A 15,954-nucleotide genomic window follows, 5' to 3' on the forward strand; every position below is an offset into this window, starting at 1 on the left:
AGGTCACGTGAGAAGTTTAGTCCACACATTCCCTGAGGCAGCCATTTTCTTACGGGCTGTTACGCTCACGTTCAGAATATTGATGTTTGGAATGCTTCGGGTTCTAGTTATCAACTCTGGGTGCCAGGCGGAAAGACAAGGTCTCACCACTCAGACCCAGAGTTGTCTAATTTAAGGTGTTCTTCAACTTGCTTAGTCTTTAGAAATAACTAGTGATAGGCTGGGGTTGTGGCTCAGTGGTAGAGCGCTTGCTTAGCATGTGGGAGGCACTGGGTTCGAACCTCAGCACCACATAAAATAAAAGCAAAGGTCCATCAACAACTAAAAAATATTTAAAAAAATAACTAGTGATAAACACAGAAGGTGGGGCCTTGTTTTTTAACCATGTGATCCAAGCGACAAGTCCTAGAACGTAAGTCTCAGGGGTTAACGTCCTTCCGCAAGCTCCGAGAATGGAGTCCTGGGCCTTTAAGACGTGTGCCAAGGGGCGGGGTTTATGGCGGAAGCAGTAGCGCCCGGCCGAAGTCCGGCAGAGGAAGGGCGGAAGTAGAGGGTACATTCCTGCCATCATGGCGCAGGAAGGAGAAGATGTTAGAGATTACAATTTGACTGAGGAGCAGAAGGCGATCAAGGCCAAGTATCCTCCAGTCAATCGGAAGTACGAATGTGAGTAGATGGCTCACTTCTCTATTCAAATATGGGCACAGGGGCATGCCTGATTCCTTACCTGCGGCTTCCTTCCTCACCTCTACTTTGCTCGGGCATCAACTCTTTGTGCCCTGTGTGCGCCCTGTATTGTATCTTTGTATTTGGCCTAGAGGGTTCTCAAGTAAAAGGCCACCTGGCTTAGGAGTCAGGAAACCCGAGCTTCCACATTTACAGTCTCTTAACTTCCTCAAGCGCCTGATCACATTTATGAGTTTTACTAGTGCGCCAATTATAAAAGTAATTGGGTTTTCAAGAGTTTCGTGTTTGACTTCATATCTAGTAACAGTGGGACAGTTAAAGAGTGTGGCAAATGTAGAGAACTGGGAAAACTAAGATGGGCAATTGTAACTTGGTGTTTTACCTCTTTTTTTTTGTAACCAGGAATTGAACTCAAGAGGCCTACTGAGCCACGTCCCTTTTAATGTTTTAAGTAAAGACAGGGTATTTCTAAATTGCTTAGGGCCTCACTAAGTTGTCCGAGGCTGACTTTGAGCTTGTGATCCTCCTGCCTTAGCCTTCCAAGCCTTAGCCTTCCTAGCTCGCTGGGATTAAAGGCATGTACCAGAGACCCAGAATTTACCTGCATCGTGTTTTAAAAGAACCTGGTTTTGCCATTTATTAGTGACTTTAAGCAAATTATATTGCCTATCTTTATGTCTCAGTTCCTTCATCTAAGGAATAATGTGAACTGGAGGTGTAGTGTGCTTTATGGCATGCAGAAGACCTTGGGTTCAATCTTCAGCACCACAAAAATAAGGAAAGTGAAAGGATAGTTCAGTTTCTTAAATTCTGTATTAAAAATTTAGCTGTTATCCTACAGGTGGCTATGGTGGGGAGCGCAAATTTAATTGGTCTCATTTATCTTCTTAAAATCTTTTATTTTTTCGGAAGCGCCCACTGATACTCCCAGTGACTGGGGAGGCTGAGGCAGGAGAAACTCAAGTTCCTAGGCCAGCCTTAGCAATTTCATGAGGCCCTAAGCAATTTAGGGAAACCTGTCTCTAAATAATAAGGTCTGGGGATCCGTGGTAAAGCGCCCATGGGTTAAATCCCCAGTGTCAATCAATAAGTAAATAGAGGAGTAGGAAGTGTAGGTCAGTGGTAGAGCACCCCAGGATTAAATCCTCAGTGCTGCAATAAATAAAAAATGTACAACTACCACATCATTTTTGCATCTGTGCATTCTTAACCCAGCATATCTCCCTTGCTCTTGCCCCTTTCTCACTTAAAAACAATTTAAAATACTATATGATTAAAAAAGTGGTCACTACTTCCGAGACTGAGGCAGGAGAAACACATGAGTCCTCCAAGTTCCAGATGGCCTGGGTAACAAAGACCAAAAAAAACAAAAACAAAAAAAACCCAACAACAACAAAAAGCAGGTATGCAGTGAAAAATAAGTCTCGTAGTTCTGATCCCATGTTTTAGTCCCTGTTTCTAGAGCAACCCTGGTCACTTTGCATACACAAATGTTCTAGCATTTTCTCTGTTTAACCAATTTCTAGTTGGTAGACATTTAGGATATTTCTATGCTTTTCCATTTTTGTACTGGGGCTTGAACCCAGGAGTGCTTAGCCACTGAGCCACATCCCCATCCCCAGTCCCCTTTCCTTTTATTTTGAGATGGGATCTCACTAAGTTGCTGCAGCTGGTCTCAAACTTGTTATACTGCCTCAGCCTCCCTGTAGCTGGAATTACAGGCTTGTGTGGCCAAGTCTGGCTGAGCCTTTTTAAGTAGTCTCTGTTAAAAATGGAGTATGTAAATGATGGGAGGGAAGGAGAGGAGTAGAGGAGATAGGAAGGGCAACAGAATAGAATAGACATTATGATTGCTGTATGTATATAGGTGACTCTATGACCAGTGTGATTCTGCAATCTGTACAATTAGAAAAGTGAGAAATTATACCCCAGTGATTCAAATGTATGAATTGCCAAGATCATTGTAATGTCATGTGTAGCTAATAAAAAAAAATTAAATTAAAAAAATGGAGAATGTGCGGGCTGGGATTGTGGCTCAGCGGTAGGGCGCTCGCCTAGCATGTGTGAGGTCCTGGGTTCAATCCTCAGAACCACATAATAAATAAATAAATAATTTCAAAGATGGAAAATATGCATAAAGTGTTTCTGCTGTGCATCAAGGTATTGATGTTCATCTTGAGGAAAAGAACTTGTGTAATTGTGAGGTTTTGTCGCAGAACACAATTCTTCATTGTAAGAATGACTGTGACAAGCTGTTGTTATTCAGACTTGGTATTTGACATGAATTTTCTTTAAAATGAACAAAGCAATCTGTCACATCAAGGCAAAAAACTATTACTGGTAATGATAAAATTTAGGCTTTCAAGTTATATTAAAATTTTAGAAAACTTGTGTCTATCCCCATGAGCTTCCCAGTACTTAGAAACTTTTCTGGAGGCTGAGGCAGGAGGATTACAGGTTCAAGGCCAGCCTCAGCAAGTTTGAAGCCAGCTTGCTGACTTCCTGAAACCCTGTATCAAATAAAAAGAGCAAAAGGACTGGAGATGTAGCTGAGTGGTAAAGAGCCCCTGGGTTCGATCCCCCTTACCAAAAATAAATAAATGAATTAATAATAAATAAAAAGTTTTTTCTTAAAGTTCTCTATATGGTTGGGGATGTGGCATAGCAGTAGAGGGCTTTCCTGGCATGTACAATGCCTGGGATTTGATCTGCAACACTATCCAAAAAACAAAGCAATGTCCTATATAGTTAAATATGTCAGTATTATCTGTGTAACAATGAACTAGTATTTTCTAAATTACTAATGCTTGATATTACACCATCAGACATGGATAAGACCCATTGTGAATGTACAACAGATCAATGGATTTTAATGCTACAGAGTATTTTCATACAGAGAACTTTTCAAAGTTTCAGTTCTTTGTATATATAGCCTTAGATTCTACATTGAACTAATGTTTAAAAAACGACCACATTTTGCATTTTGGTATAAAATTTAAAAGACTGTTCACTCTTGTTTGAAAAAAACTATTAAAATCTCCTCTGGGGCTGGGGTACATAGCTCAGTGATGGAGTGCTTGCCCCAGGGAGGCTCTGGGTTCTATCCCCAGCACTACCAACAAAAATTCTTTTTCTTTTGCATATCTGTGATGCTAGGGGTAGAACCCAAAAGCAGGGTCTCCCATGCTAGGCAAACACTCATCACTGAGTTACATCCTCAAACCAAGGCTGGGTTATATTCATGCATTCAAACTAAATGAACATACCACAACACATTAAAAATATTTGAACTGGAGGTGGTGGTGCATACCTATGATCCCAGTGACTATGGTGGCTGAGGCAGGAGAATTGCATTTAATGAGGCCCTAAACAATTTAGTGAGACCCTGTTTCAAAATCAAAAGGATGGGGATGTGGCTCAGTGGTAAAGCTGGTATTTAACCCTGGGTTAAATACCATAAATAAATAAACAAAAATAAAAGTATTTGGAAAAATATGCAAAACAGTGTTGCCTCAGCCTTTCATGTTGGTGAGATTACAGGCATGTTCCATTGCACCCAGCAATGTCATTGTCTTTGTAAACTGATTGTTTTTTTTTTTTTTTTTGTACCTGGGATTGAATTCAGGGGCCCTTGACCACTGAGCCACATCCCCAGCCCTGTTTTGTGTTTTACTTAGAGACAGGGTCTCACTGAGTTGCTTAGCACCTCACTTTTGCTAAGGCTGGCTTTGAACTCAGGATCCTCCTGCCTCAACCTCCTGAACTGCTGGGATTATAGGCATGCACCACCATGCCTGATTTGTAAACTGATTTTTTAGAAATTGAAGTATAATTTAATATCACAATGGACTAAAGTGCTTAGACCTTAAAATGTAAAGTCAATGAGTTTTGCTAAACACAGACCTCTGTGTAACCAGCACTCTAATCAAACTAATTTCATCACCCTAGAAAGTTCTATCCTGCTTTTTTTAATCCCTTACCTTGAGGAAAATACATATTTTCCCCACTTATAATGGAGATTGACCACAGGGACACTCTATCAGTAAGTTACATCCCTAGCCCTCTTAATTTTTAAAAAAATTGAGACTAGGTCACATTGAGTTGCCCGGGCTGGTTTCAAACTTGCAATTATTTTGCTTCAGGGCCTTGAATAGCAGGGATTACAGGATAGTTGGACTACAGGTACACACCACTATGCCTTGTTCACATTGTGGTTTCTACCCCATAGCTTAATTTTTTTCTTTTATTTTTTTTTTGGGGGGTAGGGTGGGGGGAGTTGAACCCCAGCCTCACACACACTAGGCAAGCACTCTACCACTGAACTACATCCCCAGGCCTTTTTTTTTTTTTTTTTTAATATTTATTTATTTATTTTTTTTTTAGTTTTCGGCAGACACAACATCTTTGTTTGTATGTGGTGCTGAGGATCGAACCCGGGCCGCACGCATGCCAGGCGAGCGCGCTACCGCTTGAGCCACATCCCCAGCCCTCCCCAGGCCTTTTTTAAAAAGTTAAAAAAAAAAAAAAAGTTTTTTGGCAGGATCTTGCATTCCTCAAATTTATAATCTTCCTGTCTCAGCCTTCCAAGTGGACTCAGATTACAGGCATGCGTACTCTTACCTGGCACCATAGCTTAATTTTTTTCTTTTATTAAAATTTTATATAAATAGAACCACAAACTATAGATTTTCTTTTCTTTCTTTCTTTCTTTTTTTTTTTGGCCAAGAAGAGGAGTACTGGGGGTACTGGGTATTGAACTGGGGGGTGCTTTATCACTTAGCCACATCCCCAGTTCTTTTTATTTTTATTTTGAGACAGGGTCTCACTAAATTACTGAGGCCTGCCTGGAATTTGTGATGCTCCTGTCTTAGCTATCCCGGTCATGGGATTATAGGTATGCACCACCATGCCAGATTAAGTATAGATTCTTTTATGAATGGCCTCTTCATCTAGGTCAAAGGTAAGCAGCAATTTCTAAAATTTTTTTACATATATATATATGTAGAGAGAGAAAGAGTTGTAAATGGACACAATACCTTTATTTTATTTTTTATATGTTGATGAGGATCGGACCCAGTGCCTCACGCATACCAAGTGAGTGCTTTACACAGAGCCCCAGCCAAGCCCAATTTTTATATATATACTGAGTGAGGGTTTTTAACCCAGGAGCACTTTATCACTAAGCTACGGATATCCCCTGTCCATTTTATTTTTGGTTTTGAGACAGGGTCCCTCTGAATTTGCTCCTACTGGCTTCCTGAGGATATGGGAAAGAGATGAGCTCCATTCCAATTTGTGAAGGGATGATTGGAATGGAAAATGAAGGAGGGTGATAGCAAGTGTTCATAGTTAGAGAAGTAACAAAGTACAAAGAGTTGGTCAGTTTAAATGTGTTCATACCAGCTATATCTGCTAGCTAACAGTTATGGAATTTTTGAATCTATCCTCCCACAGAAACTGGGGGACAGAGCCCTACCAGGAGATTATATTTCAAAGGAATGTCTCTAAGGTCCTTGAAAAAGATACTTTTAAGTTGTGAGAGATATATATTTATAATTATAAGCCCTTTTTAGTACTTGCTCTAAGAAGGGAAGGTTGGGGGCCTATGTCAGGTTTTAGCTAGAATGAACAGAAAAATCTGCCTGTTAAGCTTCTTTTCTCACAGGGATGATAACTTAGGCTGCTAAAAGCAGCCATGCTAGAGTTTGGTCAAGTGCAGGGGTTCATATGAAGTTCTTAAAGTGCTGAGAGTTTGCAGTTCTTAACTTAACAGTGTTTTTAGATTCATATTAATGCCTGTTATCAGTAGTTGATGATTTTTATTACTGAGTAGTGGTCAAGTGCCCCTGACAGTTCAATTCCCAGTACTCTCCCCCCCCAAAAGCACTTAACTTTGTTGAGTAGATAGAAAAAGCTCTGGGCTTCCTCAGTTTTCTTGTTCTTCAAAGGATGATGTTCTTAATAATTAATAAGCTCTAGTTTTTTTCTTATGGTTTTAGGGTCAAGATTAGTAACTTTTAAATGTTTTTACCTTTTTTCCTCAGATTTGGATCATACAGCAGATGTCCAGTGAGTATAGCAGGAGTTTGTTCTTTTGAAATCATGTATCAAAATATGAAGGCTGAATATTTTAATCTGTGTGTTCCTATCTTATTTTTCTACTCTGTTTATTCGTAACATAAAAATGGTGATTTAAAAGCACTCAGTTAGGATGCCATTAAATTGAGGTCATTAGTTTTGTACTTGTCAAGCTGATTTTATTTGACTTTGCTATTGAGGTTTTTTATTTTTTATTTTTTGGTGCAGTGAATTATATTACACAGAGAGCATGAATGTATTTCTTTAGGTTACATGCATGGGGAGATACTCTGGAGGAAGCATTTGAGCAGTGTGCAATGGCCATGTTTGGTTACATGACAGATACTGGGACTGTGGAGCCCCTCCAAACAATAGAAGTAGAAACCCAAGGTAACTAACGCATTCACAGGGAAAAAACTGTTATATAGATATGCAGTGTTTTACATAATCTGAGTGTATTTTCACAATAAGAATAACAAATTGGGCTGGGATGTAGCTCATTGGCAAAATGTCTGCCTTGCATTTGCAAAAGCCCTGGGTTCAACTCCCAGTTCCAAAAAAAAAAGAATAACAAATTGCTGAGCATGGTGGCGCATGCCAGTAATCCCAGGGACCTAAGAGACTGAGGGGCAGGAGGATTGAAAGTTCAAAGCCTGCCCTAGCAACTTAGTGAGGCCCTAAGCAATTTAGTGAAACCCTGTCTCTAAATATTAAAAAAGGGCTGGGGATGTGACTTGGTGATTACGTGCCCCTGGGTTCAATCCCTAGTACCTGCCCCCTCCATAAAAACCCCAAACAATAAAATAATTAATTATGAGCTCAAATTTCCTCTTTCAGCTAACGTAAGAAATTCATTACACTTTTAAATTGGAACAAGATTTTAGATACCAGAATTATTAAACTCATACTATTATGGTCCTTTTTGATCCTGTGTAGGAGATGACTTACAATCTCTTCTGTTTCACTTTTTGGATGAGTGGCTTTATAAGTTCAGTGCTGATGAATTCTTCATACCCCGGGTAAGCAGGGTTTTTCTTTTTCTTTCTTTTTCTTTTTTTTTTTTTTTAATTGAGCAAATGGGTTCTTAGTTCATATTTTAAATAGAACATGTGCCAGGCATGGTAGCACATGCCTGTAACCCCAGTTACTTGGGAGGCTGAGGCAGGAGTATCACAAGATGGTTACCAGCCTCAGCAACTTAATGAGATCCTGTCTCAAAATTTTAAAAAATAGAAAGGGCTGGAGATATAGCTCAGTAGTAAAACACTGTTGGGTTCAATCCCAGTGCCAATAAAATAACAGGGGTGGTGCATTCCTATAATCCCAGATGCTCAGGACACTGAGGCAGGAGGATCTTAAGTTCAAAGCCAACCTCAGCAACTTAGTGAGACCCTGTCTTATAATAAAAAAGGACTGGAGATGTAACTCAGTGGTAAAGCAGCCTTAGGTTTAATCCCCAGTAGCCCCCTCCCCCACCAAAAAAAAAATGAAAACCCATGATGCAAAACTAATCCATATAGATATTAAAAAGTATTGGGTTAGGGGTGCTGGGGTTGTGGCTCAGAGATAGAGCACTTGCCTAGCATGGATGAGGCACTGGGTTCAATTCTCAGTACCACATAAAGTAAAATAAAGACATTATGTTCACCTATAACTAAAAAATAAATTTTTTTTTTAAAAAATTGGGGCTGAGGATATAGCTCAGTTGGTAGAGTGCTTGCCTTGCATGCATAAGGCCCTGGGCTTGATCCCCAGCACCACAAAAAAAAAAAAAAAAATTGATTTTATATAAATTATAGACACTTCTTTGTTAACCTCAGTTTGTTTTGGAACATACATTTTGTTCTCATGTTCTTTCTCTCTTTAGTCCTGGGGATTGAACCCTGCAGTGCTTTATCATTCAGCTACATCTCCAGTCTTTTTCATATTTTACTTTGAGATAGGGTCTTCCTGAATTGGTGAGGCAGGCCTCAAATTTGCATTCTTCCTGCCTTAGCCTACCAAGTCTCTGGGATTACAGCATGTGGCGCTGTTCCCGAATGTATTTAAATCTCTGATCATGTACTTGTCATTAATAGGATTGTATGATAAGCTTAAACCTAAAGTCTTCATCTGTATTCTGTGTCTCCCAAGTTTGAGCTGTGTTTATGTCTTTACATATGTTCCTTTTGTTCCATTTGAAGTTTAGCAGCTCTGATACTTTGGTCTAAGTTCAACAACTGCTGCTTTTAGTTTTCCTTAATGTAAAAAAAAGAAAAGCCATATGGAGATTGCTTGCAGCAGTCAGCCTTTAGAAGGAACACCTCTCCAAATCATGTTACTTATTACATGGCCCTCCCTGCTTCCTTAATTCCTCCATTATCTTCTTTAAAGTCTCCATCCATATTCTACCAACTGAGCCACTCTTTCTACAGAATTCAAGTGCCAAAAGTATCATAAAAATAGACTGAGAAAAGGAAAAGGGGAAATAAAAAAGGTTGAGAGTGACTGAAATCTTATATCCTCCTTCTCTACCATGTGTCTTACAGAGATGTTCTTTTGACTCTTCTTTTCTCTTTTTTTTTTTGATGCCAGGGATTGAATTCAGGGCCTCGCAGTTACTAAGTGCATGCTCTACTACTGAGCTATACCTTAACCCCTTGAGTCATTTTTTAAATGTCTTTTTGTTGTTGTTGTTGTTGTAGTAGTTTTATTTATTTTTATGTGGTGCTGAGGATCAAACCCAGTGCCTCACCCTTGTACTGGGGTTGTGACTCAGCAAAAAATAGAGTGCTCACCTAGCATGTGCGAGGCCCTGGGTTTGATCCTCAGCACCACATAAAAATAAATAAAATGAAGATATTGTGTCCCACTACAACTAAAAAATAAATATTAAAAAAAAGAATATCATCCTTGTGCCAGGGCGGTGGCGTATGCCTATAATCCCAGTGGCTTGGGAGGCTGAGTCAGGAGGATCTCGAGTTCAAAGCCAGCCTCAGCAACATTGAGGTGCTAAGTAACTCGGTGAGACCCTATCACTAAATAAAATACAAAATAGGGCTGGGTAAGTGCTCTTAAGTTCAGTCCTCATTACCAGGAGGAAAAAAAAAAGAATATTGCCCTTGAATATGTTAAGAAAAACCTTATTTCCTTGAAATGCATTTAGCTTGTTCTGTTTTAATTTTCTTTGCTTCAGAGAAGTTGTTTGCCATTATTTTCTAGAAAAAGTAGTAACCTAGACATGTTTTAGTAGATAGTTTAGTATAAACTTTTTTTTTTAAATTTAAATCTCTTTTTTTCTTTAGGAAGTGAAAGTACTTAATATTGATCAAAGAAATTTTAAATTACGGTCAATTGGGTAAGTTTTAAACTTTTCTAAAAGTAACAGGTCATGAAGGATGTTGGTTATATTCTTCATTGTACTCAGTGGGCAGAAAGACAAATAGAAATATTAAGTCAGGGGACCACTTACACTTGGCAGGATGTTGCATATTGAGATTGTGAGAGAGATACCAAGGAGTAAGAACTCATCTGAACTTTGGAGGATCAGAAACTTGTCAGAATAAAGTTAATTCTGTTTATTAAGCTTGATTCCAAATTTGTTGATTAAGGGGGGGGAGTGTGAGTGTGTGTATAGCTTGTTTATACATACATATATATATATATATATATATATATATAAAATTGCTAAATGTCACTGCTTAAACCCCCAACTTGGTGGATGAGAAACACTGGCACATCTTTTGACACAGCTCATAACTTCGAGACCCACTCAAATCAGTTTCTTCTATACAAATTATACTTTTCTTCTTTTATTTTCCTTCCAGAGTTTGTAAACAGTCGATTAGGTGACTTTAACTGGACTTGTTTCTTTAGTCACTTAATTATATCTTTTAGATTATCTATATATAGTTTAACATTACCATTTTATATTGAATCTTATTAGTTTCTTTTTATAAAATGAAGTCTTGTATTATCTTCTCCTTTTTCTTTTATCCCTACAACACATTTTATTGCTCACACATAAGCATATGTACAGAGATTTTTCTCTGTGAAATGGTGGAATATTGCATACATTAGGCTAATTGACTTTATTTGGGGGGGGGGTACTGGGGATTGAACCCAGAGGCGCTTTACCACTGAGCTACATACCCAGCCCTTTTTATTTTTTATTTTGAGACAGGTTCTCACTAAGTTGTTAGGCTGGTCTCGAACTTGCAATCCTCCTGCCTCAGCCTCTTGAGTCTCTGAGATTATAGGTGTGTGCCACTGAGCCTGGCAGGCAAATTGACATTTAACTCTTAACATTATGTTAAAATTACCTTTACTGTTATGATGTTTTCTCAACATCATGTGTGAAAGGTATATATAATTCGTAGTAGAAAAAGTAGTAACCTAGACATGTTCTAGTAAATAGTCTAGTAGAAATGTAATGGTGAGTATTTGTATATATTTATGGTATCCTCTTAAAAAAAAAAAAACTGGTTCAAAATTATTTAGCTAGGAAGTAGTTGAACAGAATTTTAAAGATTTGCTGTTTCTGCTGTACCATGTTGTGATATTTAGCCTCATTACTGTCAAAGGTAGATAAGAAAATTCTCTCAAGTTCTAGGAGAGTATCTTTCTAGGGCTTTCTGTATACAGACTATAGATATTTTGGGAAAAGTTATAAAATGCAAATCAAGCTCAGACTATATTGCAGAATCAAGTATTTTGTGTTTGTGGTACTCAGACCTGCTTTCTCCGTGGAAGATAGTATTTAATTGGTTCTATAGCTCTAAGTGCAGTGGAAATTTTCAACATGGCACCCTATTATAAAATATTCACTAGTCAGTATTTATTGAGAATCTACCTATAAGCGCACTATACTGGAGCTTTTTGGGGATGGGGCAGCTTTCAAGCTTGAGAGCAACAATGACTAGTCTATACAAGTTCTTCCACACCTGTATTTGCTGGCAAATCAAAGTGAAATCTGTTTAGCTTCCCTACCCCTTCCCTCTTCTTTTGGATCTCTACTATCTGAACCATGTTTATAAGGCTTATTTTAAAATATGTAAAGAGAACAAATGTAAAACTTTGGAAATCTTAATCATGTTTTAATTTTACTTCTCAAGGTGGGGAGAAGAATTTTCATTGTCCAAGCACCCTCAGGTATGTTTTAAAGTCTACCCATTGAAAACTTTATGCTTCCTTATCATAAAATCTGTAAACATGACAATAATCTTCAACTAATTCTAATAATTGTTCTGATGTGATAAGGTTTTCTTAAACTTTCTGACCTCTGGATATGTTAAAGCACTGTGATTTTACACATCTGATTAGATGTGTTAGGATTAAGCTTTGGGCTCTGGGGCCAGGTTTGTTACAGAATGTGTGGGACTTAAAAGTTCATTTGCCTTTTTGAGCAGTAGTTTCTTCTGCAATGAAGGTATAGGACTAGATTGTTCTTAAAGTGCTTTCTACCTTTTATATTTTCCAACCTGTATACACTTACTCTGTAATAGTTAAACCTCTGGGAACAGGAATTGGGAGTTTTTTTTCTGTAAATATATTAAGATTTAGGCCAAACTGGGCATGGTGGTGCACACCTGTAATCCCCCTGGCTCAGGAGGCGAAGACAGGAGGATCCAGAGAGTTCAAAGCCACCCTCAGCAATGGCGAGGCGCTAAGCAACTCAGTGAGACCCTGTCGCTAAATAAAATACAAAATAGGTCTGAGGATGTGGCTCAGTGGTTGAGTGCCCCTTCGTTCAATTCCCGGTACCAAAAAAAAAAAAAAAAAAGGATTTGTAGGCCAAGAGCAATGGAAGAGCAACCACTGAACTCTTCTGTTATAGCACTGAAGAAATCATAGAAGATACATAAATGAGGGTATCTGTGTTGCATTAAAACTTTACTTATAGACCTTGAAATTTAAATTTCATATCACTTTCTAATGTCATGAATTTTTTTTTTTTTTTTTTTTTTGCTGAGGTACTAGGGATTGAACCTAGGAGTGCTTAACCACTGACCCACATCCCCAGCCCTTTTTTGTATTTTATTTAGAGATAAGTTTTCACTGTGTTTCTTAAGGCTTTGCTAACTAAGTTGCCTAGGCTGGCTTTGAATTTATAATCCTCCTACCTCAGCCTCCTGAGTCACTGGGATTATAGGTATGCACCACCAGGCCCAGAATCCCCAGCCCTTTTGATTTTTATTTTGAGACAGGGTCTCTAAGTTGCGTAGGGCCTCACTAAGTTGCTGAGGCTGGCCCACAACTCTGGATCCTTCTGTCTCAGCCTTAAAAGTGGCTGGGATTACAGGCGTGCACCACTGTGACTGGCTTTAACTTAGAGATTTAAAACCGTTGTTATTTTGTGAGATTATACAAAAATACATGGCAGGCCACATTTGACCAATGGGCTGTAGTTTGCTGACCCTTGTGTTTAGGCCAAGAAAGCCTGAATTAGTTCCAGATGACTGGAAAATCCTGGTTGCTTCCAGTAACCACGGTATCATTTTTTCAACTGCTGTATGATGAAATGAATTCTGATGAGGAACTTGTGTTATAGTAGCTGTTTCAACAAGGTTGAAAGGAAAGAGAAACATAAAAAGAAGAGAAACCAAGCAGGTGCAATGGTGTACAGCAACAATCTCAGTAACTTGGGAGGTTGAGGCAGGAGGATCACAAGTTTGAGGCCAGCCTAGGCAATTATAGAGACCTGTTCTAAAATAAAAAAATAAAAATGGTTAGGGTAGCTCAGTGGTAAAGCACCCCTAGGGTTCAATTCCCAGTTCGGGGAAAAAAAAAAAAGAGGGAGAGAGAGAATCCAGTAGAGAAGGGCAGTGAATTGAAAATGTATTTATAATAATAGAAACATCACACTAGATTTTTCCAAACTTGTATATTCAGGACATAGCATGACATTTTAAGGAGACCTAAGAGGGGCCAACCATCACATATCCCTTGGGGCCCCTTTTAGAAGGGGAATACTGTCATGAATGGGGCGATAATATGTTCTAGCATGGTAGTTTTGTTCTCTAGTTATTAGAATATGTCAAGCGCCATGGTGCATGCCTGTAATCCCAGTGGCTTGGAGGCTGAAACAGAAGGATCATGAGTTCAAAGCCAGCCTCAACCTCAGCAAAAGCAAGGCACTAAACAACTCAATGAGACTCTGTGTCTAAATAAAGTACAAAAATGAGCTGGGGATGTGGCTCAGTGGTGGAGTGCCCTTGAGTTCAATGCCTGATACCACCCCCCACCCCCGCCAAAAATACGAAATTTTTAAAAAGGGCTGGGGAATGTTGCTCAGTGGCTAAGTGCCCCTGCATTCAATCATCAATACAAAAAAAAAAAAAAAAAAAGAAGAGAATGAATGCTGGAGAAGATGTGAAGTAATTTTCTGAGTGAAGGGGACAAAGGAAACTTAGCAATAAGTGGTCAGTACTGAATGCCTGTTTGAGATTTGCAGATATACACAGAGGGTATTACTAGTCAGCCTGGTATGTGCTGCCTTATGGTAGAAAATGAAATTTGATGTAGGTGGTGATTTCTCCAGGTGCTTATGGCAGAAGAGAAAATGCAAAGGTAATGCCACTCATACCCTATGAAATCTTTGAATTTATTATGTGCTGTTGAGCTAGCAAATGACGGAAGTCAAAGTACATTTTGTGATACACAGAACCATTATAGATTCTTTTTAGAGCTGGAAGGAACTTGAGAGAATATCTAATCTTGTGGTTCTAAACTGGGGCAAGGTGAGGGGGAGTATCATATATCAGAATCATGTGGAGAATTTTCACCTGAGAAGCTATATCTCACTTTCCAGCTAGACTTGAAGAGAAGTACAAAGGTAAAGTGAATATTGGCAGCTGAGGAGAAGACAATACATTGACATTCTAGGGCACAAGTTGGAGAATGAGGGGGTAATTAGGGACTAGGAGAAATCCTAGCTAAAGAGTGGAAAAGCTTGTGTTCTTTGATTAAACCCATGTTTAAGTGAAAAAATGGATGTCCAGACAGGTCAGGCACCTTCCTTGCCCAAGTGGTATCACTTCTCTCCTAACTCCAGGTCAGTACTCCTTCTGCTGTGTACATTTTCCCTCTCCTTTTTATTGGATCAGCATATAATATTGTCTTAATTTGATAACTAGTTGTTTTATGTGGGTTTTTAATTTTTCAGAATAGTATTAAATTTTTGACTTTCTGACAGTTGTTGCTCAGATTAATAATTCTGATTCTTTTTTTTCTATTCTCTAACCCCATCTTCAGGGAACGGAAGTCAAAGCAATAACATATTCAGCAATGCAGGTCTATAATGAAGAGAAGCCAGAAGTTTTTGTGATAATTGACATTTAAGATGCAAAAAAATGAAAGAAAAGGAAGGACGGACATACTCCTATGAAGACCTTCTTTTTTTTTCAGAAATCCTCCTTTTGAGAAGATCAGTGATTTGATCTCTGTGGTATCTTGATAAATGGACATTGATACATCAGAAAGTTTTAACTTAAAATGTGACTTTCAGAAATGGGAAAATCAGAGCATACCCTTGGTCTGTGTTCTCTACATATTCAAACTTTAAAGAATTCTTCAGTGCTTGAGGGCATTTATGTTCTCTTTGTTAATTCCCTGTTATGTCAGCAAGTACCCCAGATTCTTCTAATGGAATGAGAGTCTTCCAGCTTGGTCCCAGAAAGAATCACTGGTATAAGTAGCAGTTGGGATGGAATCTAATTTGGAAAAAAGAATAATTTGAGAAAATAACATTTCTATAACTAGAATTATGCTTTTCTTCTAAATTTGTTAAGACACATATTCTGTATGTATGTATCTAAGGCATATCATGTCTTATGTTGCTATGGGACTTACCCTGTATTCTAGTTGGTTTTAGAAAAGAACTGACCAGAAGATTTCTATAGAGAGAGTCCTGATTTTTTTCTTATTGTACTCTTAATTTTTATTAAGCAGTGATAATGGATGGCACTTATCTATTTTCTCATAAGAAGAACCTGATAGTGAGCATGCTACAGGGACACTGCTACATCGATGTTCATAGCAGCACAGTTCACAATAGCAAGACTGTGGAACCAACCTAGATGCCCTTCAATAGACGAATGGATAAAAAAAATGTGGCATTTATACACAATGGAGTATTACTCTGCATTAAAAAATGACAAAATCATAGAATTTACAGGGAAATGGATGGCATTAGAGCAGATTATGCTAAGT

General features: G+C 38.5%; 1 protein-coding gene across 7 annotated transcripts; it reads left to right on the plus strand.

Moving 5' to 3' along the window:
* The first annotated feature begins 67 nt into the window (after positions 1-67).
* Positions 68-15,643, plus strand: Zbtb8os (zinc finger and BTB domain containing 8 opposite strand). Of its 7 annotated transcripts, XM_046468973.1 has the most exons (8): positions 553-666; positions 5,071-5,140; positions 6,732-6,756; positions 7,034-7,155; positions 7,702-7,784; positions 10,050-10,102; positions 11,859-11,895; positions 14,998-15,643. In XM_046468973.1, the coding sequence occupies exons 2-8, from the start codon at positions 5,134-5,136 to the stop codon at positions 15,082-15,084; spliced, it is 414 nt and encodes a 137-aa protein (XP_046324929.1). In that variant the 5' UTR covers positions 553-666; positions 5,071-5,133; the 3' UTR covers positions 15,085-15,643. The 7 variants fall into 7 exon arrangements, with proteins under 7 accessions (XP_046324934.1, XP_046324930.1, XP_046324928.1 ...); XM_046468972.2 differs by lacking the exon at positions 5,071-5,140 and having other exon boundaries at positions 387-666; XM_046468975.2 differs by lacking the exon at positions 5,071-5,140 and having other exon boundaries at positions 568-666; positions 6,994-7,155.
* Positions 15,644-15,954: the final 311 nt, after the last annotated feature.

Source organism: Marmota monax, unplaced genomic scaffold (assembly GCF_021218885.2).
Source record: "Marmota monax isolate L192 unplaced genomic scaffold, Marmota_monax_Labrador192_F-V1.1 WCK01_AAM20220418_F8-fsc00008, whole genome shotgun sequence".
Lineage (NCBI taxonomy): Eukaryota > Metazoa > Chordata > Mammalia > Rodentia > Sciuridae > Marmota > Marmota monax.